This window comes from Salvelinus alpinus, chromosome 25 (assembly GCF_045679555.1).
Source record: "Salvelinus alpinus chromosome 25, SLU_Salpinus.1, whole genome shotgun sequence".
NCBI classification, from domain to species: domain Eukaryota; kingdom Metazoa; phylum Chordata; class Actinopteri; order Salmoniformes; family Salmonidae; genus Salvelinus; species Salvelinus alpinus.
In genome coordinates this window covers 22,599,085-22,625,760 of record NC_092110.1, presented here as the reverse complement: position 1 = coordinate 22,625,760, position 26,676 = coordinate 22,599,085, and the positions used below count along the sequence as shown (strand labels likewise).

Below are 26,676 nucleotides of genomic sequence, written 5' to 3'. Positions count from 1 at the left end.
GTCTCTTCTTCATGCGAATGACGGGGATTTGGGCCTTGTCGGGTGTCTGAAGAAAATCCTTCACGTCCGACTCATTAAAGAAAAAATCAGCGTCCAGTATGAGGTGAGTAATCACTGTCCTGATATCCAGAAGCTATTTTCGGTCATAAGAAATGGTGGCTTAATTTGTACTTATGTAAAAAATAAAAACACACACACACAATAGCACAATTGGTTATGAGCCCGTAAAACCTCAGCCATCTCTTCTGACTCCATCATTCTGTTACCCTTGTTTTACAGTTTTTTCAAATGTATGTTAATTAATATAATATATGCCATTTAGTAGACACTTTTATCCAATGCAACTTACAGTCATTTGGCAAACATTTCACGTTTCAAATGTATGTTAATATAATATATGCCATTTAGTAGACTTTTATCCAATGCAACTTACAGTAATTTGGCAAACATTTCACGTTCAGGTCGTCCCTGGAATCGAAACCAATATCCTGGCATTGCAAGCGCCATCTTCTACCAACTACCATACTGTACCAGACTGGCCAATATAATATTACTATAATGGCCAGTCTGGTACGGTTTACATATAACACATTGACTCCAAAAAGTTTATTTATTTTTTCATTATTTTCTAAATTTTCATATAACAATGATATCTGAAACTGATCACATTAAAGTCAGGAAAACTATTTGAATATACCAAACTAAAAAACATATAATCAAAATGCTTGCAAAGGTCAATACCTACAATTTTATTTCACAATTATCATTCAAGTCCGTAATAAATTGTTTAGTGCACTTTAACTACTCCTCCCATGATGCATTGTTTTCAGGAAGTGGATGCGTCAGAGTTGAAAGTTCAAAACGTCCAACCCAAATGCTACAACAACAAACATCTTCAGGACGTTGATATTACGTTTGTTTTGTTATTTTATTGTAAGAAATAAAGATAAAATGACAGGAAATAAGGCGAAAGACCTTTTGCAGATGGACCTGTATGGTCTACTGGGTATAGAAGGCACAGCGACGGCGAAAGAGGTGAGTGATAGCTAGCTAACTTGCTAAGATTCTAACTAGGCTAGCTAGCCAACGTTAGATTGCTTGCAAATTTTGACGCCTTGTAGCTTATGAGTAGTTTAGCTAGCTAGTTGCTTTGAAGTTGGTACAGTACAAATAAAATGTATTCGTTACATGCTTCGTAAAAAACAGGTGTAGACTACAGTGAAATGCTTACCTACGGGCCCTTCCCAACATTTCAGAGATATAAAATAGATAAATAATTGAAAGTAAAACACGTAACTACACGTTAATAATTATACACAATGAGTAAAACGATAACTTGGCTATATACACGGGGTTCCAGTACCGAGTCGATGTATATGGTCATAAAACTAGGAATAAAGTGACAGATAATGAACAGTAGCAGCAGTCAAAAAAGTTTGTGCAAAAATGGGTCGGTCAATGCAGATAGTCTGGGGTAGCTGTTTGGTTAACTGTTTAGCAGTCTTATGGCTTGGGGTAGAAGCTGTTCAGAGTCCTGTTGGTTCCAGATTTGGTGCATCGGTACAACTTGCCCTGTGTGTTCTACGAGTAAAATATCTTCAAATGGCCACTAAGTGGCAGCATAGTACCATTCACAATTCTATGTAATTTAGTAGTCCTATGAATGATGACGTTTTTTTTTCAGAGCAGTGGTGGAAAACGTACCCAATTGTCATACTTGAGTAAAAGTAAAGATATATTTTCTGTTAAGGTGACTCAAGTAAAAGTGAAAGTCACGCAGTAAAATACTAATTGAGTAAAAGTCTAAAAGTATTTGGTTTTAAATATACTTAAGTATCACAAGTAAATGTAATGACTAAAATATACTTAAGTATCAAAAGTAAAATTAAAAATAATTACAAATCCTTTATATTAAGCAAAACAGACGGCACTATTTTATTATATAGATTTATTTACGGATATCCAGGGGCACACTAACACTTAGACATCATTTACAAATTAAGCATTTGTGTTTAGTGAGTTCGCCAGATCAGAGGCAGGGATGCTCTCTTGATGTGTGAATTGGACCATTTTCCTGTCCTGCTGAGCATTAATTATGTAACAAGTAATTTTGGGTGTCAGGGAAAATGTATGGAGTAAAAAGCACATTATTTTCTTTAGGAATGTATTAAAGTAAAAAATATACCCCAAAAAACGACTTAAGTAGTACTTTAAAGTATTTTTACTTAAGTACTTTACTCCACTGATTGGGATGCTGCAGGGATCTATTCATCCCGCCGATTCTGTTGCAAAACGTTTCTCAAACGGAAGCAAACGGAACAGGGAGGGACTTTTGATAGGGCTGCGGCGGTCATAAAATTTTGTCTGCAGGTTATTGTCATGCAAAAGACTACCGGTCTCACGGTAATTGACCTTTAATTAACAAAAACACTTTTAGCATCTTCAGGCCTCCACACATACTAGCCGCTGATGTCCACCTTTGGAACATCTGCATTTAAAAAAAGTCTAATCTATTTAATATAAATCCATTATTTATTTCAGTCAGATCTAAAGAAACATGATATAAAGAAAATGTATTTCAGAAGAACAGAAAGAGTTTGCCTACTGTAGGCCTATGTTATCTGGCTATGCTCCCATGCCATAGGCTGTAGGCTTGTTAATTTAGCTGACAAGATATGCTTATAAGTGCTATTATTTTATCAGATTAAATAGTAAAAAGAATATAAATTAATTTAGCTTATTAAAATAGAAAGGATATTTTTCCCTTTACAGAGCGAGTGCGCATATGAAGTGGCTATGTTGATAATTTGACACAGGTCCTATATGCTGGATTTTGAGTTATTTAGCAACTTTAGTTGTGAATTATACAAACCTTAGAATGCCTTAGAAATTAAAACGTATATGGGCTGCATAATGCGACTATAGCCTATTGATGATTTGAGAAAGTAGCAACAAAAGCTTGCACTCTGCTTGCCTCAGGCGGACAGCTGTTCTCTTATCAAGTGATCATATTTTCACCCATCAAACTATTCTCAATTTAATCTTGTCTTTACTAATATGTAAAATAAGTTTGATGGGGTTGAGGTCAGGACTCTGTGCAGGCCAGTCAAGTTCTACCACACTGATCTCGACAAACCATTTCTGCATGGACCTTGCTTTGTGCATGGGGACATTGTTATGCATGCTGAAACAGGAAAGGGCCATCCCAAACTGTTGCCACAAAGTTGGAAGCACAGAATCGTCTAGAATGTCATTGTATGCTGTAGCATTAAGATTTCCCTTCATTGGAACTAAGGGGCCTATCCCAAACCATGAAAAACAGCCCCAGACCATTATTCTTCCTCTACCAAACTTTACCATTGGCACTATGTATTCGGGCAGGTAGCGTTCTCCTGGCATCTGCCAAACCCAGATTTGTCCATCGGACTGCCAGATGGTGACGCGTGATTCATCACTCCAGATAACGCGTTTCCACTGCTCCAGAGTTCAATGGCGGTGAGCTTTACAGCACTCCAGTCGACGCCTGCATTGCACATGGTAATCTTGGCGCTTGTGTGCGGCTGCTCAGCCATGGAAACCCATTTCATGAAGCTCCTGACAAAGTTCTTGTGTTGACGTTGCTTCGAGGCAGTTTGGAACTAGGTAGTGAGTGTTGAAACCGAGGAAAGATGATTTTTACGCACTCTGTGCTTCAGCACTTGGTGGTCCCTTTCTGTGAGCTTGTGTGGCCTATCACTTCACTTCACAGCACCTACAGTTGACCGGGACAGCTCTAGTACAGCAGAAATTTTACAAACTTACTTGTTGGAAAGGTGGCATAATATGACGGTGCCATGTTGAAAGTCACTGAGCTCTTCAGTAAGGTCATTCTGCTGTCAAAACAAATTTGATTGGTCACCTACATGTGATTAGCAGATGTTATTGTGGGTGTAGCGAAATGCTTGTGCTTCTAGCTCCGACAGTGCAGTAATATCTAACAAGTAATATCTAACAAATTACACAACATATACCCTATACACACATCTAAGTAGGAATGAATTAAGACTATATACATATGGACGGGCGATGTCAGAGCGGAACCAGACTAAGATACAGTTGAATAGAATACAGTATATACATATGAGATGAGTAATGCCAGACATGTAAACATTATTAAAGTGACTAGTGTTCCATTCCTTAAAGTGGCCAGTGATTTCTAGTGTATGCCTAATAGGCAGCAGCCTCTAATGTGCTAATGATGGCTGTTTAACAGTCTGATGGCCTTGATAGAAGCTGTTTTTCAGTCTCCTGGTCCCAGCTTTGATGCGCCTGTACTGACCTCGCCTTTTAGATGATAGCCAGGTGAACAGGCAGTGGCTCGGGTGGTTGATGTCCTTGATTATCTTTTTGGCCTTCCTGTGACATCGGGTGCTGTAGGTCTCCTGGAGGGTGAGTAGTTTCCCTCTGGTAATGCGTTGGTCAGACCACACAACCCTCTGGAGAGCCTTGCGGTTGCGGGGGGGGCAGTTGCCGTACCGGGCGGTGCAGTTGCCGTACCAGGCGGTGATACAGCCCGACAGGATGCTTTCAATTGTGCGTCTGTAAAAGTTTGAGGGTGTTAGGTGACAAGCCAAATTTCTTCAGCCTCCTGAGGTTGAAGAGGCTCTGTTGCACCTTCTTCACCACACTGTCTGTGTGGGTGGTCCATTTCAGTTTGTCAGTGATGTGTACGCCAAGGAATTTGAAGCTTTCCTTCTCCACTGCGGTCCCGTTGATGTAGATAGGGGGGTGCACCCTCTGCTGTTTCCTGAAGTCCACAATCATCTCCTTTGTTTTGTTGACGTTGAGTGAGAGGTTATTTTCCAGGCACCACACTCCCTGAGCCCTCACCTCCTCCCTGTAGGCTGTCTCGTCATTGTTGGTAATCAAGCCTACTACTGTTGTGTCATCTGGTAACTTGATGACTGAGTTAGAGGTGTGCTTGGCCACGCAGTCATGGTTGAACAGGGAGTACAGGAGGGGGCTGAGCACGCACCCTTGTGGGGCCCCAGTGTTGAGGATCAGCGGAGTGGAGGGGATGCTTCCTACCTTCACCACCTGGGGGTCGGCCCATCAGGAAGTCCAAGACCCAGTTGCACAGGGCCGGGTTCAGACCCAGGGCCTCAAGCTTAATGATGAGCTTGGAGGGTACTATGGTGTTGAATGCTGAGCTATAGTCAATAAACAGCATTCTTACATAGGTATTCCTCTTGTGCAGATGGAATAGGGCAGTTTGCAGAGTGATGGCGATTGCATCATCTGTGGATCTATTGGGGTGGTAAGAAAATCAAAGTGGGTCTAGGGTGGCAGGTAAGGTAGAGGTAATATGATCCTTGACTAGTCTCTCAAAGCACTTTGTGATGACAGAAGTGAGTGCTAGTCATTTAGTTCAGTTACCTTAGCTTTCTTGGGTACAATAACAATGGTGGCCATCTTGAAGCATGTGGGGACAACAGACTGGGATAGAGAGAGATTGAATATGTCCGTGAACACACCAGCCAGCTGGTCTGCACATGCTCTGAGGACGCGGCTAGAGATGCCGTCTGGGCCAGCAGCCTTGCGAGGGTTTTACTCACGTCTGCCACGGAGAAGGAGAGCCCACAGTCCTTGGTATCAGGCCGCGTCGGTGGCACTGTGCCATCCTCAAAGTGTGCAAAGAATGTGTTTAGCCTGTCCGTAAGCAAGACGTCGGTCTCGGCGATGTGGCTGGTTTTCCTTTTGTAGTCCGTGATTGTCTGTAGTCCCTGCCACATACGTCTCGTTTCTGAGCCGTTGAATTGCGACTCCACTTTATCTCTATACTGACGTTTAGCTTGTTTGATTGCCTTGCGGAGTGAATAACTACACTGTTTATATTCTGCCATATTACCAGTCACCTTGCCATGGTTAAATGCAGTGGTTCATGATTTCCGTTTCGTGCGAATGCTACCATCTATTCACGGTTTCTGGTTAGGGTAGGTTTTAATTGTCACAGTGGGTACTACATCTTCAATACACTTCCTTATAAACTCAGTCACCGTATCCGTGTATGCGTCTAGATTATTTTCGCAAGCTACATGGGACATATCCCAGTCCACGTGATCAAAACATTCTGAAGCGTGGATTCTGTTTGGTCAGACCAGTGTTGAATAGTTTGAAGCACGGGTACTTCCTGTTTGAGGTTCTGCCTATATGACGGGAGGAGCAAGATGGAGATGTGGTCAGATTTGCCGAAAGGAGGTCGGGGGAGGGCCTTGTAAGCATTCCGGAAGTTTGAATAGCAATGGTCGAGAGTCTTAGCAGCGCGAGTAGTACAGTCGATATGTTGATAGAGCTTCGGCAGCCTAGTCCTCAGATTTGCTTTGTTAAAATCCCCAGCTACAATAAATGCGTCCTCAGGATATGTGGTTTCCAGTTTGCATAAAGTCCAGTGAAGTTCTTTGAGGGCCGTTGAGGTGGGATGTCAACGGCCGTGGCAAAGTTTCCTGCAAAGTTTTCTAAGAGCTAGTCGCGAAGCTGCCATCTCCGTCGGCGCCATCTTCAAAGTTTGTCTATGGAGATTTCATGTCTGTGTGCTCGATTTTTATACACCAGTCAGCAACGGGTGTTGCAGAAATAGCCGAATCCACTAATTTGAATGGGTGTCCACATACTTTTCTATACAGTGGGGCAAAAAAGTATTTAGTCAGCCACCAATTGTGCAAGTTCTCCCACTTAAAAAGATGAGAGGCCTGTAATTTTCATCATAGGTACACTTCAACTATGACAGACAAAATGAGAGAAAAAAAATCCAGAAATTCACATTGTAGGATTTTTAATGAATTTATTTGAAAATTATGGTGGAAACACGACGAGTTGAGTTTTTACCAAAAAGTTCTATTTTGGTTTCATCTGACCATATGACATTCTCCCAATCTTCTTCTAGATCATCCAAATGCTCTCTAGCAAACTTCAGACAGGCCTGGACATGTACTGGCTTAAGCAGGGGGACACGTCTGGCACTGCAGGATTTGAGTCCCTGGCGGCGTAGTGTGTTACTGATGGTAGGCTTTGTTACTTTGGTCCCAGCTCTCTGCAGGTCATTCACTAGGTCCCCCCGTGTGGTTCTGGGATTTTTTGCTTGTGATCATTTTGACCCCACGGGGTGAGATCTTGCGTGGAGCTCCAGATCGAGGGAGATTATCAGTGGTCTTGTATGTCTTCCATTTCCTAATAATTGCGCCCACAGTTGATTTCTTCAAACCAAGCTGCTTACCTATTGCAGATTCAGTCTTCCCAGCCTGGTGCAGGTCTACAATTTTGTTTCTGGTGTCCTTTGACAGCTCTTTGGTCTTGGCCATAGTGGAGTTTGGAGTGTGACTGTTTGAGGTTGTGGACAGGTGTCTTTTATACTGATAACAAGTTCAAACAGGTGCCATTAATACAGGTAACGAGTGGAGGACAGAGGAGCCTCTTAAAGAAGAAGTTACAGGTCTGTGAGAGCCAGAAATCTTGCTTGTTTGTAGGTGACCAAATACTTATTTTCCACCATAATTTGCAAATAAATTAATAAAAAATCCTACAATGTGATTTTCTGGAATTGTTTTTCTCATTTTGTCTGTCATAGTTGAAGTGTACCTTTGATGAAAATTACAGGCCTCTCTCATTTTTTTAAGTGGGAGAACTTGCACAATTGGTGGCTGACTAAATACTTTTTTGCCCCACTGTATATAGTGTATAAGAACACTTTCACTCCACGTATCAAGCACTGTTTGAGGAGCATGGTCTCGCTGCCCGACTGTTGATATTCCGCCCAAACTCTGTATGTCATGGGCTTTCAAATCTTGTTCCTGAAGCTACCCAGTGCTTAGTTTGGGAAACCAAGTGAAATCTGTTCGGGAACATCAATAGTAACAAGTTTTCGTAACTAAACATATTTCACTAAACTGTTTACAATCCGTCTGCGCGCTGAAGAAGGGAATAAAGGAGCGAGAGGAGGAGATGGAAATGCATGGTGGTGAGATTCTGTATAGCTGAAGATAATGTGTCACTCAATTCATTCTGAAAATAAAATAAAAGTCCCTATTACTAGGCTACTCTAAATCAAATACAAATTCACTAATTGTAGTCTTAACAGTAAGCCACCCTGCATAATCAATAAACCAACAGCATCGCCTAGGGCTATGTCCTCTACCAGATCATGGATAGACATTTTGGTGCACAAGGTAACCAGTCCATTCAGTATGCATAATAATACAGTCCTCACTCAAAGGAGATGACTCAAATTTGTTTAATTTTGGAGTGTAGGCTAGACCAATTATGTACCAAACATTTCTTTAATCAATTTTGATTTATGTTTTTCTTCCATGTATAATGTGCGGTAGGCTATGTATTGTATAATGGCACAATCATAGTTTTAATTCAGTTTTTTTTCGGGCTTGGGCTCATAAGTCTTGCATATGCATAAGCTCTAATATGCATATGGATGTTTTTTTATGATTAATTATCACCTTAGAAAGCACTGTCTGTTGTGTTAGGCTTCGAAACAACATCCACAATAACCATGTTTTACACTGTTTCAACCTGTTGTTGAACTTATTTCTTCAACTTGATTATCACAGTGAGGTGAGTTTAAAAAGTATGATAGGCCTACTGTTTTGATGTGTTTCATGTGAATTTCCATTGCATTGATGTCAGAGTGCTTCCTTAGAGGTACAATAGAGCCCTGAGTACCAGACTTAGGACCTGATGGTAGTTAGCAAGTTGGGTACTACCAAAGCATGTCCATAGTGCGTAGTAGGAGATTATCGTGACTCAATGGTAACGTGCAATTTTACTGCGGTCATGACTGCCGATGTGGCGGTAATACGGTCTCCGCAACAGCCTAAGGGACCTACCTGAATTTGTCCAATAGAAACGCTTGTTCTGCTGTTTGCTTCCATTTGGTTCTTAAATGGTAAACTGTTTCCGTAATGAATACACCCCTGGCATAGCATATGAAGGAAACATGCAGATGCAGGGCAACACCACCTGGACCAGATGTCTTTTGAAATAATAAATCATGCTTATAAACCTAGCCAATACATCATGTTGCCACTGTCTCTGGCAGCACTATTCTCTCAAGTTATTTCAAAACAGAACTGGTTGAGCCAGCATTTGGATCAATTCAAGAAACAAATTATCTGCCTCAATATCTTTTGTTTGCAGATCATAAATTGTACTGCAATCTGCATGTTCAACAAGTATCATGTTTGATTGCTTGCTCAAGCAAAAAGCTGCTCCACCCAATTGAAACAGAATGTAACAGGTTAGTCTGATTGATTTTATGTGCAGACATGGGTATTGGGTTTACTCTGGGAAGATTCCCCTTCCCTTGTCCCATTTTACCTGCTCAGATTCATGCTCCATGGGTGATAGGCCTACATGTGTGTCCCTAAATCCAGTAATTTTCACAACCACCTTCTTGTTAAGTTTCCAGCTCTCAAAATCCGCAGGCCAGAAGGAAATTAACATTGCTGCCAAATTGAGGGAAGAACTTAATTTCTTAATTGGATTTCAAAGTCCCATCCGCCCCAGAGGAGTATGTTGGGGAAGTTGGTGGTTGTGGCTTTGACAGAAAGAGTCCCCGAAATGGCGAGTCAAGTTCTGTGAGGTCTACTGATGGTCAGGATAGATAGTTTGCTGTAGTGTGTACACAAGTGAGTGTGTGGAGACTGGAAGGCCTTAAAAACAAGTGGTGAAATCTATGAATACAGCTACTTTGTCACAGTTGTTTTTGCCCAATGCTACACCAGCAGGACTGCTGTTTATCATTGAGAGAGGAAATACCCCTCCAGGAACATGTTAATGTGGGCTTACCACAACTTGTAAACCATTCCCTGACGTATCCCGGCTTCCTGTTACTCCTCCTGGTTTGAATGATCTGTCGTTATCTCTGGTATCGAAATTCCTCTCATTTTGGGTTGCTGATATTATAGCCAGGGAGCTGGAGTTGGTAGCTCGGAACCTGTTGTTTATGCACGTCACCGAGTGACTCGTTATCTGGACCCAGATTTTCTTTTAAACGTTCTCCCTAGAATTGGTATATTACCCGTAATGTTCTTCTGTTTGAGTGTCCCGTTTTCTGAGTGTTAGGAGAATATTCCATCAATGTCCCACCAAACATACACAGAACGTGGTTGCCATGTTCTCAGAATGTAACATATTTATGTTCTAGACACGTTTCATGGGAATGATGCAAGAACATTTCTGTGTATCAGTTGTCAGGACGTTGCCTGATGGTCCCAAAGACACGCCCATTCCCCCCCCCCCCCCAAAAAAAATATAACTACATATCATACCTTATTATCGTTGCCAAGCCCATCAAGACCCTGGTTGGTGAAACACTGATCCATTCAAAGCTTTTTTTTTTGACTGTGCAAGGTTAGGGATATACACACACACACACACACACACACACACACACACACACACACACAAACAGTGCTTTTAACATAGTCTTTTCAACTTACATATTTGACCCTTTGACATGCATGATTACGTTGTGCATGTTAATTTATACAGTGTTGGTGGCCTGGGTTCGAGACCCGCTTGGGGAGTCACCATACTTTCACATTCTTAGCAATATACAGTACCAGTCAAAAGTTTGGACACACCTACACATTCAAGGGTTTTTCTTTATTTCTACTATTTTCTACATTGTAGAATAATAGTGATGACATCAAAACTATGAAATAACACATATGGAATCAAACTAATCAAAACATATTTTAGATTCTTCAAAGTAGCCACCCTTTGCCTTGATGACAGCTTTGCACACTCTTGGCATTCTCCCAACCAGCTTCATGAGGAATGCTTTTCCAACAGTCTTGAAGGAGTTCCTACATATGCTGAGTACTTGTTGGCTGCTTTTCCTTCACTCTGCAGTCCAACTCATCCCAAACCATCTCATTTGGGTTGAGGTCAGGTGATTGTGGAGGCCAGGTCATCTGACGCAACACTCCATCACTCCTTATTGGTCAAATAGCCCTACACAGCCTGGAGGTGTGTTTTGGGTCATTGTCCTGTTGATAAACAAATGATAGCCCCGCTAAGCGCAAACCAGATGGGATGGCGTATCGGTGCAGAATGCAAGCCTCTTATTCTTATTGGTGTCCCTTAGTAGTGGTTTCTATGCAGCAATTCGACCATGATTCATTCACCCAGTCTAATCTGAACAGTTGATGTTGAGATGTGTCTGTTACTTGAACTCTGTAAAGCATTTATTTGGGCTGCAATCTGAGTCAGAGGAGACTGCATGAATCAGGCCTTCGTGGTCGAATTGCTGCAAGGAAACCACTACTAAAGGACACCAATAAGAAGAAGATACTTGCTTGGGCCAAGAAACACGAGCAATGGACATTAGACCGGTGGTCCAAATTTTAGATTTTTGGTTCCAACTACTGTGTCTTTGTGAGACGCAGAGTAGGTGAACGGATGATCTCGGCATGTGTGGTTCCCACCTTGAAGCATGGAGGAAGAGGTGTGATGGTGTGGGGGTGCTTTGCTGGTGACACTGTCTGTGATTTATTTATAATTCAAGGCACACTTAACCAGCATGGCTACCACAGCATTCTGCAGTGATACGCCATCCCATCTGGTTTGCGCTTATTTGGACTATCATTTGTTTTTCAGCAGGACAATGAACCAACACACCTCCAGGCTGTGTAGGGCTATTTGACCAAGGGGAGTGATGGAGTGCTGCGTCAGATGACCTGGCAATCACCCGACCTCAACCCAATTGAGATGGTTTGGGATGAGTTGAACCGCAGAGTGAAGGAAAAGCAGCCAACAAGTGCTCAGCATATGTGGGAACTCTTTCTGTTGGAAAAGCATTCCAGGTGAAGCTGATTGAGAGGATGCCAAGAGTGTGTAAGGGTGGCTACTTTGTAGAATCTAAAATATATTTTGTTGAATAGCCTTCATTTCTCAGAACAAGAATAGACTGATGGGTTTCAGAAGAAAGTTATTTTGTTTCTTGTCCTTTTGAGCCTGTAATCAAACCCACAAATGCTGATGCTCAACTAGTCTAAAGAAGGCCAGTTTTATTGCTTCTTTAATCAGAAACAACAGTTTTCAGCTGTGCTAAAAAGGGTTTTCTAATGACCAATTAGCCTTTTAAAATTATAAACTTGGATTAGCTAACACAACGTGCCATTGGAACACAGGAGTGATGGTTGCTGATAATGGGCCTCTGTACGCCTATGTAGATATTCCATTAAAAAACAGCCGTTTCCAGCTTCAATAGTCATTTACAACATTAACAATGTCTACACTGTATTTCTGATCAGTTTGATGTTATTTTAATTGACAAAAAAATAGATTTTCTTTCAAAAAGAAGAATTTCTAAGTGACCCCAAACTTTTGAACGGTAGTGTATATTTTTTTATAAACATGCTTTTGCAACTTTCCCAAGAAACGTGTCTAGAATGTTAATATCTTATGTTTTGAGAACATGGCAACCATGTTCTGTGTGTGTTTGGTTGGACATTGATGGAATATTCTCCTAACCCACAGAACTGGACACATGAATGTTCTTGCAATATTCCCATGAAACGTGTCTAGATTTATTAGGATCCCCGTTAGCCGACGCCAATGGCGACAGCTAGTTAATATCTTAAGTTCTGAGAACATGTTAACCACGTTCTGGGTAATTTAAATTGGACATTAAGGGAATGGTCTCTTGTAAACATTCCTAGCACATCACTGGAACATTCCTATGAAATTGTTAATTAATAATCTAATGTGACTCTTAAGGGAACATTCTCTAAAGTTGTGGGAATGTTCGTTGTTAGCTTGGGAGTTCCTTTTGCGCAGTTAAACAGGCTAGCTATCACTTTTCAGCCACATTGTCATGCATATCAGCAGGGATAAACAAGTGGCTGTTTTACTTACTAAGAGCAGAAGAAGAGAAAAGACTGGACACAGTTTAGGCACAATCAAATTCAATAAGATTTAGCTACTGTATGTGGCTTGCTGGTGCTATTTCTGTTGGCTAATAAAGCACAATATAGCGTGACTGTTTTATATGTGGACACAATCTAGCTGTCTGAGTTCTGTGCAGACATTCACCAGCAGAAGTCTTTGTGGACGTTATCATGACACGCAGCGATTGCATGTGGAGCTCATTCCTCTCATTCCTATCGCTCTTCGTGTCTGGCGCCCTGACTGCAGTAACATTTGGGCTCCATGGCACAAACAGCTGTAACTCATGGTACTGTAGCGTAGCTAGCTGAGGGAGTGAGGGGGAATAGAGTGACACTTATCCTACCCTTGTGCTCTGTCGCCTGCATCCATGTAGAAGAAGACACTTTCCTTGGGTGGGTAACTCAGCTGGCCCTTGGCAGGCCCCACTCACGCTAATTGTATCACTGTCCCAAACAAATTTTCCTGTCAGGCGAGCATAGCTCAGTGCACATTTTGGGAGCTGAACTGCAATTATATCTTACTAGGCAGACGCACGCACACACACACAGTTTCCACTCTATACCCCCATGCTCTGTAGCTCTTATCGTTTTGTTTTGTTTTTCCCTTGTACTCCTTCTCCTTCTTACCCTCCCTTTATCTTTTTCTTTAGCTGATAATTTCCTATAAAGGCCAGATAAGTGTAATTAAGGAGGATGGCCCCATGGCAAAGCAGGCAGCTACCTAATCAACCACCCATGTGGGTCCTGTTGGGGCCCTGCTGGGGCAGTGCTGTGGTTGCTGGGGCCAGTTGTCAGCTGTAATAGTCACCACAGACTGGGGTAATGAGGACAAGGTGTGGGCATGCAGTAAAGACTGGCAGGCAGCGGGTGGCAGAGAGTGCTTGATTTCATCAGGCACCAACCATTGGGCTACGGTGTGCCTGCTGGTACTGCAAGTAAAGAACAGTAGCCCACTGCTTAGGAGTGAGGGATGGGCTTGATTCTAGCTTGGGCCTCATTAGTCTTATGGTTCATTGGATCCTTTAAGAGGTCTTTCTCTCATAATTGATTTAGGATATCCAGCACTGGAAAAAACTGTAATGAGCGGTAGGCTCGTAGTTGGCACAGTTATTGACCCTCCTCATTCAGGGAGGACCTGTCACTCAACCTGAGATTTCTACTCTCACTTAGCACTGAATTAGCAAACTCTAAACTTGGATCCTGGTTCTACCTCAATTAGGGCTTGCGTGTTACTGCATTGATGGGAGCAATCATGTATTATTTAACTAAATTCCGAGCTGGGGGAGCAGTATTCATGTGCCAGCAGTAGATGAGGGATAGAGAGATGAGGCGGGGGGAGGTACGCATTCACCAAATGGGCTGTTATTAACACAGAGGGGATCTCTTCCTCCCCCTCCCCCAGAGAGGTGAGGTAGCCACTCTCGGAGGGATTTGATTGACTGGCAGTGTTACAATTTCTAGCGTGAATGCTTTTCAGCACAGCGGCCTTGTTGACTGGTTGCACTTGTTTAAGAGCTCTTTAGATGTCGAGACAGCTGGAGAAACCTACTTTGACCTTACACAATGACAGAGACACGTAATCCTATTAAATTGGTCTGATGATGGCAAAATCCGCTATGTGAGTTGAAGACACGACCTGACCTCTTCAGCTGGCCGGGTGTTTCTCTTGGGCAGTGGCAGTGCTGTGTAACTCAGGAGCTCCTCATGTCGCTCATCTCACTGCTCAACAGGACATCTGCCGCTGACTCACTCCTCGGCTGAGGCAATGTGCTGGCCATGTGCTGAACTCTGTGAAACAGATTATGATGAGAGGAGGGGGTGGTCCAGGAGAGGGGATGAGACAAAAAAGGCAGCAGGGCAGAAAGTGACTGACTGATTAGTAGAGGAAAGGAAAGGGAATTGAGACTGGAAGTTAGAGCTGGGTGATATGGACGAAAATCTGTATCTCAATAAATTGTCTAAATTGATGAGATAATGATGAAGTGATGATAGAATAACTTTAAAAACATTAATTTGCATCTGTTTTTTAAATTGTATTATCCTTTAAACTACTACTAGTTTGACAGTTGTAGCCATCAATTGTCCCATTAACATCACCCACATTAGCAAACTTACTTAATTTCAAACTTCACATTTCTCTAGTATAGGCTACTTATTGTAATGAATGATATCAGCAAAAGGCCTGCGATAAGTGGTCGGTGTCGATCATTTTCAGTTTATCCCAGTTTCACTGGAAGTCCAGAGTCAGAGGAGAGGGTGTAGGAGGCTGAGGGGGAAGTGTTGCTGCTTGAAATAGTTCCACAGACCTGCATATTACTGTATGTAGTGTGCTCTCCTGAATGAAGGGCTGTAAGAATGTGTAGCTTCACAATGCCATCCTACTGAACTGGTTCAAAAGTCACCATTAGGAGAGAGATGCATGTATGCTGTTCACTCTGCCAGCTCTGCCCCCATCCACCCCTGGACTGAGGTCTTGTAGGCCTGTTGTAAGGCAGGTCCTCATCAGACATCACTGGCAACAACGACGCCTATGGGCACAAACCCACCGTCGCTGGACCAAACAGGACTGGCAAAAAGTGCTCTTCACTGACGAGTCGCGGTTTTGTCTCACCAGGGGTGATGGTCGGATTCGCGTTTTTCATCGAAGGAATGAACATTACACGAGGCCTATACTCTGGAGCGAGGTCGATTTGGAGGTGGAGCGTCCGTCATGGTCTTGGGCGGTGTGTCACAGCATCATTGGACTGAGCTTGTTGTCATTGCAAGCAATCTCAACGCTGTGCGTTACAGGGAAGACATCTTCTTCCCTCATGTGGTACCCTTCCTGTAGGCTCATCCTGACATGACCCTCCAGCATGACAAGCATGACTCTCCAGCCATACTGCTCGTTCTGTGCGTGATTTCCTGCAAGACAGGAATGTCAGTATTCTGCCATGGCCAGCCAAGAGCCCGGATCTCAATCCCATTGAGCATGCCTGGGACCTGTTGGATCGGAGGGTGAGGGCTAGGGCCATTTCCCCCAGAAATGTCCGGGAACTTGCAGGTGCCTTGGTGGAAGAGTGGGGTAACATCTCACAGCAAGAACTGGCAAATCTGGTGCAGTCCATGAGAAGGAGATGCACTGCAGTACTTAATGCAGCTGGTGGTCACACCTTATACTGACTGTTACTTTTGATTTTGACCCCCCCCCTTTGTTCAGGGACACATTTTTCCATTTCTGTTAGTCACATGTCTGTGGAACTTGTTCAGTTTATGTCTGTGGAACTTGTTCAGTTTATGTCTGTTGTTGAATCTTGTCATGTTCATACAAATATTTACACGTTAGGTTTGCTGAAAATAAATGCAGTTGACAGGGAGAGGACGTTTCTTTTTTTGCTGAGTTTATTACCATATCCTATTCAGTTCACTAACAGTCAGTCAGTTGGTCGGTCTGCACAGTATGTTCTGGCACATTCCTGTTACAATAGTGCAAAACAATAGACACACAGGGAAGCGTTGCATTTGCCGGAGTAGATGGCATCCAATGCAAAAGTTCCAGGCGTGCAGAACAGAAAGGAGTCCCTGATCTATCCAGTTCCAATTGACGGGATCTGATTGATTGGCAGCAAGGGTGAGAGGAGGAGGTGAAAGCATGCAGAATGCTGGCAGGGCTGATTACTACTGGGGGCTGTATTAAGGATAGAGGAGTGGTTTGAAAAGCTGGGCGCTCTGCACTTCCTGTCTCTTCAGAGAGCTGCTCTCTCTCAATGTGCCCTGCTTCCTCGTTGGTGGAGTAGACTTCGCCAAATGAAAAACATGTCATTAACTCGTGCAGAAGGGCCGAAGAAACGCGGTTAACATTCCAGAGAACAACAGAGTAAAAAAAAAAAAAGGACTAAAACCTCACTTAAGATTGCAATGCTCCAAAGTATTGTTTTGTTTCCTAATTTGGTCGCTCATATTTTTAAATGTTTTGTCTTGAGACCCAAGATATGAATGGCTGCCTTCCCAATTTCGTGATGACAATGGCACGCTGTTTGCATGTTATTGTAACTTTTTTTCTGGCCCCAATGAAGCTAATCTCATCTTCTCCTGCCGACACAGTCCACATTTATCCTTCTTGAAAAAGCATTGTCAGCATAAAGGTGACAGCAGTCAAGTCAATCTTTATTTAAAGTACATTATCACAAGCACAGCGAAGGATGGGTGCAGATATTGTTAGGCCCCCCCAGTGAAACTGAACCTAAACTCCCTATCAACCACTGAACACTTTTTCACCCCCTGTAGTTTTATCAATCTTTTACTATTTTTATTATGTTTCCAGGGGACCATCATTTTTATGCACATTTACGTTTCGTGCCAGTGATGGCATGCAAAAGAGTAATTGGTGTTGGAGATATATTTCAGCGATTCTAGATTGCCAAGCTGCATACAGCGGTTTAGAATATTCAGGAAAAACAACCCTGTAGGCGTTATTTTGAAACAACAACAGTATACAGTCGCTACCACAAAGTCCAACCAAGCTGAAAAAAATAAAGAACTAACTGTATGCATCTACAAAAATATTCATCCACTCTAGGGACAGTTTTTTTTGGCTGGAGGTTATTGGACAAGGGTGACTTGTTTTTTGGCTGGAAAATTCACCACAGATCAACATTTTTATAATTTCAATAGACTTCTGAACATAGTAGACTGGGACATAACAATGAGAATAGTAATGTGCTGACAAGTCCATGCATACTAAAAAAGTAAATACTCGATAACTCTGATTTCATTTTCCCGTTTTCTCCTGTAGATCAAGAAAGCCTACCGACAGAAAGCCTTGACATGCCATCCAGACAAGAACCCAGACAACCCAAAAGCAGGTTAGTGAAAAAGACATGGCACAAGTAAAGCCTAGGTACAATGTCCACTTCTCCTCACCTTGTATGTCGGCTTTCTTCCTCTGTAGATGATTGTAAAACCTGAACACCATCACCACCAGCCACATCCATGATTCTGACCAGACGCACATTGAGAGAATAGCGTGTGTTCAGCGTCTTGTATTACTAGGAGGTTAACATGGATATTCATGTCCTGTGTGCAGTGTCCCTATCAACAGGGACCATGCTGAAGTCTCCTCTTTAAAGCCTCACCCTCAAGGTGTCAGCAAGCTTCAGTTCGGCTGGCGCCTAGCCAAGCTCAGCTAACCGAACGACTCGTTTCCTTGCAGACTCCCTTAAAAGACCTTGCCTTGAAAAACGAGAAAAAATAAATAATAATATAATAAAAAATAATACTGTTTGTCCAGTTTCAGACGCCGTAGCCAGTATACACTTCCTCAAAATAGTCAGAATTAATAACTCAATAAATCTGTTATTAATCTTGACGTTTTTTGCCGAGGAGATCTTGGTCGCGAAATTTTGCATCCGACTAGGATGTTTCGTGCAATATTTCTCAAGTGAAAAAATGTGCATGAAGATGAGTTGTCTCCCATTGAATGACAACAAAGACTTAATTGAAGAATCCCTACCTTTTTATTTGTATATTTTTATTAATTTTTTTTAAAAATTATTATTATTTTAAAAATTGTATCCCCTTTTCTCCCCAATTTTCGTGGTATCCAATCGCTAGTAATTACTATCTTGTCTCATCGCTACAACTCCCGTACGGGCTCGGGAGAGACGAAGGTCGAAAGCCACGCGTCCTCCGAAGCACAACCCAACCAAGCCGCACTGCTTCTTAACACAGCGCGCCTCCAACCCGGAAGCCAGCCGCACCAATGTGTCGGAGGAAACACCGTGCACCTGGCCCCCTTGGTTAGCGCGCACTGCGCCCGGCCCGCCACAGGAGTCGCTGGAGCGCGATGAGACAAGGATATCCCTACCGGCCAAACCCTCCCTAACCCGGACGACGCTAGGCCAATTGTGCGTCGCCCCACGGACCTCCCGGTCGCGGCCGGCTGCGACAGAGCCTGGGCGCGAACCCAGAGACTCTGGTGGCGCAGCTAGCACTGCGATGCAGTGCCCTAGACCACTGCGCCACCCGGGAGGCGAATCCCTACCTTTTGACCAATCGCCGACAAGGGGGCTTAGACTTTGGCTACCGACTTTGGGGTAGCACAATAAAAAATGTAGTGTGCCCGAACGGCTGAAAAACCCTTTGTCGAAGTCCAAAACGAACAAAAACCACAAAATGTTGTCATAATATACAGTGCCTTCAGAAAGTATTCAGACCTCGACTTTTTCCACATTTTGTTAGGTTACAGTTTATTCTAAAATTGATTAAATTGTGTTTTCCCCTCATCAATCTACACACAATATCCCATAATATAAAAAAGAAAAACTGAAATATCACATTTACATAATTATTCAGACCCTTTACTCAGTACTTTGAAGCACCTTTGGCAGCAATTACAGCCTTGAGTCTTCTTGGGTATTACACTACAATCTGTATTTGGGGAGTTTCACCCATTGTTTGCTCCACAGCTATTTTCTGGTCTTTCCAGAGATGTTCGATCGGGTTCAAGTCCGGACTCAAGGACATGCAGAGACTTGTCCCGAAGCCACTCCTGCTTTGTCTTGGCTGTGTGCTTAGGGTCATTGTCCTGTTGGAAGGTGAACCTTCGCCCCAGTCTGAGGTCCTGAGCACTCTGGAGCAGGTTTTCATCAAGGATCTCTCTGTACTTTGCTCCGTTCATCTTTCCCTTGATCCTGACTAGTCTCCCAGTCCCTGCTGCTGAAAAATGTCCCCAAAACATGATGCTGCCACCACCAATCTTTACCATAGGGATGGTGTCAAATTTCCTCCAGACGTGACGCTTGGCATTCAGGCCAATAGTTAAATCTTGGTTTCATCAGACCAGAGAATCTTGTTTCTCATGGTCTGAGTGTCTTTAGGTGACTTTTGGTAAACCCCAAGCGGGCAGTCATGTGCCTTCTACTGAGGAGTAGCTTCCATCTGGCCACTCTAACATAAAGGCCTGATTGGTGGAGTGCTGCAGAGATGGTTGTCCTTCTGGAAGGTTCCCCCATCTCCACAGAGGAACTCTGGAGATCTGTCAGAGTGACCATCGGGTACTTGGTCACCTCCCTGACCAAGGCCCTTCTCCCCCGATTGCTCAGTTTGGCCGGGTGGTTGGTGGTTCCAAGCTTCTTCCATTTTAAGAATGATGGAGGCCACTGTGTTCTTGGGGACCTTCAATGCTGCAGACATTTTTTGGTACCCTTCCCCAGATCTGTGCCTCGACACGATCCTGTCTCTGAGCTCTACGGACAATTCCTTCGACCTCATGGCTTGGTTTTTGCTCTGACATGCACTGTCAAATGTGGGACCTTATATAGGCAGGCGTGTGCCTTTTCTAAATTATGTCCAATCAATTGAATTTACCACAGTTGGACACCAAGTTGTAGAAACATCTCAAAGATGATCAATGGAAACAGGATGCATCTGAGCTCAATTTCGTGTCTCATAGCAAAGGGTCTGAATACTTATGTAAATAAGTTATTTGTGTTTTCTAAAAACCTGTTTATGCTTTGTCAGTATGGGATATTGTGTGTAGACTGCTGAGGATTTTTAAATGTATCCATTTTAGAATATGTCTGTAACAAAATGTTAGTCAAGGGTCTGAATACTTTCCGAAGGCACTGTATGCACAAACTGTTCCGAACTGTTTCATTTGGGAAGCATGCGGACGCCTTATCCCTTGACTAGACTACCTGGGGCGGCAGGTAGTCTAGAGGTTAGAGCGTTGGACTTGTAACTGAAAGGTTGCAAGACCGAATCCCTGAGCTGACAAGGTAAAATTCTGTCGTTCTGCCCCTGAACAAGGCAGTTAACCCACTGTTCCTAGGCTGTCATTGAAAATAAGAATTTGTTCTTAACTTACTTGCCTAATAAAAACCCCTCTACAGTCTGCTCCCCTCTGTGCCATGCTGCCAGACAGGCCGGCCACAGGCCTCTACAGACTGGCTAAGCAGAGCAGAGCCTTCCCACAAGCCCTCCAGCCCCCTGGGCCAGTCCCAGCCAGACAGTATGACCAGTATGTTTGGGACGATATCCAATATCGTGATACTCGTTAGTTTTGTGACAAGGAAACAAAACACTTCGGATTTAACTTCTTTAGAAAAACAGCCCTAATGTTGGAAACAAACATCATTATGTTGTCATCCAAAGTCACATTTATTTTCCAAGCTATAGCACACTATTTTAAATACAGCAGGTTTTTAAAGGACCAAAAACTTTTTCATTTATGCCATGGAAGAAGTATCGCAATACTGGTATCGTCCCGGCCCTAATGACCACCGTTTCCCCTGTCAGCCCCCCTGGCCCATCGCGGCCTGTCACCAACAAACATGTCAACAATCAGTTTTGGAAATTTCTATATAATTCTGCGACAGGTGGAAAAAGGCCCATTTGTGAGGCATGTTTTCAAGTGAGGTTTGTGCGGTTGCTGGATTCCTTTTAACTCTTCCTGATTTAAGTAAGAAACGGGAAACAATGGGGTAGTAGGGGACTGAGTGGCATAAAATCGCTCTGTAATGAGAAGTAGATGGTGAGGAATATGCACTTCCACATCACATGCAGTGATTTATCCACTCACATGAGAGGGTAAGAGCCCTGAGACTATAGCCCGAAGTGGGATGGGGGGGTGTTGAGTTGAGGTGGGGGTCATCTTCCATCCCCACCCCTATATGCACCCTCTGTGCTGTGACAGTCTGAGCTGCACAAGCCAATGATTCAGCTAGCTCTATTCCATGTGCGTAGGTAAGTTGACCCGTCCACTTGCAGCTCTCTAGAGCCTGCTGTTTATGCTGCTTTCCTCACAGGGAGTAAAAGTATATGCCCGTTAGATAGAAGAAGAAAAAAACTCCCATAAGTGAATGATTAAGCTGGAGCAGTAGAGTGCGGTAATGGGGTCGGTTATGGGCTGGGGGTTTGCGGTTCTGGGTCTGGGGCTGGAAGGTTGGATAGAGGCGAGCACCGGAGGTTTGCGTGGTACTCTTGATTGGCCCTGTGTCCCTTTAGGGCTCCCTAATGGGAGATGGATTGAGAGGCCCGGGTGGGTTTGTGGGAAAAGTGCGGGTGGATCATTAGAGGAACCCGATTTCGTGAGACTCCAGGCACCTTTTAATGCAGGAAATGTCTCCGTTTATCTCAGCCCCGGGTCCCGCGTTGGCACAGAGACACCACACAGAGCACACGCCGGCTTGTTTCTTAACCCTGCCTCGTTTCCGTCCTTTCCTCCACACTCCACCAAGTCTCTTCCCTCCTGACCTCCCCCTGCGTGTTAGCAGCTCACTAAGATTGTATTGTTAGCCTTTGTTCCATTTGGTTGTTGTTTTTAAAGCTAACATTCTACACATACACTATGGTCCCCTCGCTCACATCTTACCATTACGTCCTCACTGAGCAGGAATTTGAGATTGTATATGTTTCTATGTACTGGTAACTGACAAAATAAAGGAAACACCAACAAATTGTTTATATAGGGTGTTGTGCCGCCACAAGCTGCCAGACCACATTCATTGTGCCTTGGCGTAGATTCTACAAGTGTCTGGAACTCTATTGGAGGGATGCGACACCATTTTTTTCACGAGAAATTCCATAATTTTGTGTTTTGGTGATGGAAAATGCTGTCTCAGGCGCTGCTTCAGAATCTCCCATCACACACACAAGCACACACTTTAATCCCACTATGCTCCTTTGAGACGCCTCTTTCAAAGTCAATGAGCTCTCTTTTTCTATCCAGTAATGGGTAACTAGCCATTTTTATACATTACCCTAAGCATGATGGGATGTTAATTACTTAATTCATTCAGAAACCACACCTGTGTGGAAGCACGTGCTTTTACTCATTTACTCAAGTGTTTCCTTTATTTTGGTAGTTATCTGTAAGTACAGTGCAGTATGTATAAATGAACATAGAAAGCAAAACAATCACTTATAAAAAGGCTAAAAAGGTGGCTTTTCGAAAGTGATTTATGACAGTGTCCTTGGTGTTTCCTCCCCAGCTGATCTCTTCCACCAGCTGTCCCAGGCCCTAGAGGTGCTGACTGATGCTGCTGCCAGGGTAAGACTTCTGTCCTTTCTGTCTGTCTGACACACACACACACACACACACACACACACACACACACACACACACACACACACTCCATACCACCACCAGACCCTCTTTCTCTCTTCTCTCCAACTGTTTATCACATCAAACTGTCCTCCTCTCCTCTGTGTCAGGCTGCTTACGATAAGATCTGCGCTGCCAAGAAACAAGCAGAGGAGAGAAACAACAAGCTAGATGCTAAGAGGAAGAAGATCAAGCTAGGTGATCAACCCTTCCCCTAAAAACACAAGACTGGCTATCAGGATGATGCTAACTGTGTGTGTGTGTGTGTGTGCGTGTGTGTGTGTGTGTGTGTGTGTGTGTGTGTGTGTGTGTGTGTGTGTGTGTGTGTGTGTGTGTGTGTGTGTGTGTGTGTGTGTGTGTGTGTGTGTGTGTGTGTGACTGTGTGTGTACGATTTCCACAGACTTGGAGGCCAGGGAACGCCAGGCGGAGGCACATAGTGCAGAGCAGTTCCAAAACACCAGAACACTAGAGGAGGAGGTAAGAAAGACGCAACTTCACAGCATCCTAGTTTCCTATTCTGACCCTAGAACAGATCATACAGGCACGGTTCACTTTCAATGTCAATAACTCAACCACACACATGGGCCTAGAGCAGTGAGGTGGATAAAACCATTCCAGGCATCCTGGAGAATGGATAAAGTAGAACCCTAACTCTGGAACGCTGCACCACACACACAGTCAGCCCTAGAGTACAGCTGTTCCAATCACTGCCTCAGAGAGAGAGAGAGAGAGAGAGAGAGAGAGAGAGAGAGAGAGAGAGAGAGAGAGAGAGAGAGAGAGAGAGAGAGAGAGAGAGAGAGAGAGAGAGAGAGAGAGAGAGAGAGAGAGAGAGAGAGAGAGAGAGAGAGAGAGAGAGAGAGAGAGAGAGAGAGAGAGAGAGAGAGAGAGAGAGAGAGAGAGAGAGAGAGAGAGAGAGAGAGAGAGAGAGAGAGAGAGAGAGAGAGAGAGAGAGAGAGAGAGAGAGAGAGAGAGAGAGAGAGAGAGAGAGAGAGAGAGAGAGAGAGAGAGAGAGAGAGAGAGAGAGAGAGAATCATATCATATCATAGGACCTACTGAAGAGATGAGTCTTCAATAAAGACTTAAAGGTTGAGACCGAGTCTGTGTCTCTCACATGGGTAGGCAGACCATTCCATAACAGTGGAGCTCGATAGGAGAAACCCTGCCTCCAGCTGTTTGCTTAAAAATTCTAGGGACAATTAGGAGGCCTGCGTCTTCTGACCGTAGCGTACGTGTAGGTATGTACGGCAGGACCAAATCGGAAAGATAGGTAGGAGCAAGCCCATGTAATGCTTTGTAGGTTAGCAGTAAAACCTTGAAATCAGCCCTTGCCTTAACAGGAAGCCAGTGTAGAGGCTAGCACTTTAGTAATATGATCAACTTTTTTTGGTTCTAGATTCATTGCCATATCATTATTGATACACTTTGCTCGTGAAGTCAATGATAAATAAAAGGTTTGGGATGCTTTTCATTTGAGTCATGATGACTTGCACTCAACCTGTTAAATGCATGCAATTATGGACCATGTGTTGTGACTGGCTGACTGGGAGTGATCACCAGTGGGTGGCAGTATTCTATTCTCAGTATAGTAATGAGCTAGTGGCACTGCACATTGGCTGGTGTTACTGCAGTTCATATGGTCGTGGATTAATGTCCAACCAAGTAAAAGACCACGATCCTTAATAGGCATAGTAAAAGCGCTGATTCATTATGATTTTAAAGGACAAAACTGATCCTAGATCACTACGCCTACTCTGAGACACTTTGTGAATATTGGCCCAGAACCTATCCTTGAGAGAAGGATGTTCCTTGTTGTTAACCATGAGGTAATTGTCCTGTCAGATTGCCCGTCTGCGAGAGGAGGGCTCCAGGCAGCTGCGGGAGGAACAGAGGCTGATCAAAGAACAGATCCAGAGGGAGAGAGAAGCACAGCTCCACCACACAGGCACAGCAGACTACACAGCTACAGGTACACTACACAACCACACCAGTCACTCAACATCCCAGTACATTTTACTACCTTGTTACCCACAGAGTCTGGATTACAATGTTCATTCTACTTCTATGGCTGGCACACTTACCATATAACCGTGTAACCGATGGTTATGGATGAAGACTGTCATGAAAATAAAATAACCATGATAACCGGGGAAAAAATGATAAAATCTATATTTTTGGAATGAATAGCTTACTGAAGACGGGACGGCCGAGCATTCGTGCCGTTGAGTCCGTTTCTGGAATAACATGGACTCTTATCAACATGATGAAACTTTGTTGCTCCTTGCTGAAACAAGCAAGGTGTTGTAGCAAATTATTAATAGAATGGGCTTGGAACCTCTCACCCTGGCAAGGGCCACCCACCAAAAAAGGCATTCCGTGACTAGGGCTGTTTCGGTGACCGTAATACCGCCACACCGGAGGTCACAAGTCATGAAGGCAGTCAAATTCCACATGACTGTTTAGTCACGGTAATTAGGCTTCTCCAAGCTCTGATGCTGCTGATGGTCATTGGTAGCCTACCAAACTTGCTAACTGCTTGGTACTCAGCACTCTATTGTCCCTCTAATCACTCTGACATCAACCCAAATGTAATATGAAATCTAATCAAACACTTCATGAGAGCCCATGAGTTCATATTGCACAACATTTATATAGGATATGTAATTGTGGGAGAAAACAGCGTGATGGCTGCTAATAAATAAACAAGGATCCCATCAGCTTTCTATAGGCTAGACCTACTATATTTATTTCTCAACTTTCCTAAAATTAAGCACATTGCTTATCTTTACAACATGAGTATAGCCTACCTGGCTAACATGAATATAAACCATGGGGGAAAGCTTCCTCCATTTGCTATTTAAGTGCATAGATGACATTTTTTCCCCGCTGCCCCTGTTTCGATACAGGTGCATGATAATGGTAAATTCTAAATCAAAACAAATGTCACACATATATATTGTTTAGTATATGTAAAGACTAGATTAAATCAAGAATAGTCTGATGGGTGACAATAATAGCCTATTACTTGTGAATGATATATTATCACTTGTGAATGATGCCCAGCATAAGAAACAAAGCCCTTTTTTCCCTTTTCTCTCCCCGAATAGTAGTCACACATCTCATGGAGCCTAGCACATAGGCCTATATTTTTTAATAAGGTTTGTATCACAACTAAAGTGGCCAAATAACTTAAGCAAATTAATCCGCTTTACAAAGGGCACGTGTGAGTTTCAAGTTTGGGGAAGATCATTTTCACCATAAATGTTCCTTTTATAATAAAAGCATTACATGCATAATTGCATTTGTGGTCACTTTTGATAATGGTGTGTTCCGCTAATGGAACATTCCCGCTTATAGCCTACTGCGCTTATATTGTGATGAAATAGCCGAATAGTTTATCAACATTTTATGCTAAATGTTCTGATCTGTTTCATCAACCACATTGCATAAAAACGTTTTTGTTGATGCTAGTGGTTGTATTAATTTGGGATCTATCACATCCTACAACTGTCCCAGACTATGTTTGAAATATTTATTTCTTGCACAAAATAGAATAGGTCGACGTTTGTACTATGGGGGATAGTAGATTGACATAGGCTAGTGCTTTTGGTGTTCTTTAGGCCTACTCATCTTGTTGACTGACAAAAAGTAAA

The 26,676-nt window shown here is 43.3% G+C and overlaps 1 protein-coding gene across 4 annotated transcripts in view; it reads left to right on the top strand.

The window, feature by feature from the left end:
• Positions 1–830: 830 nt before the first annotated feature.
• Positions 831–26,676, top strand: part of LOC139553640 (dnaJ homolog subfamily C member 17-like) — a 54,580-nt gene continuing 28,734 nt past the window's right edge. For 2 of the 4 annotated variants that reach the window (XM_071366188.1, XM_071366186.1), the window contains exons 1-6: positions 832–1,035; positions 17,716–17,785; positions 22,913–22,971; positions 23,136–23,223; positions 23,427–23,503; positions 24,866–24,992. In XM_071366188.1, coding sequence (XP_071222289.1) covers positions 952–1,035; positions 17,716–17,785; positions 22,913–22,971; positions 23,136–23,223; positions 23,427–23,503; positions 24,866–24,992 — 505 coding nt within the window. In that variant the 5' untranslated portion in view covers positions 832–951. Of the gene's footprint in view, positions 1,036–6,933; positions 7,041–17,715; positions 17,786–22,912; positions 22,972–23,135; positions 23,224–23,426; positions 23,504–24,865; positions 24,993–26,676 lie in introns of those variants that run through there. The other 2 variants (XR_011670693.1, XM_071366187.1) reach the window with 2 other exon arrangements.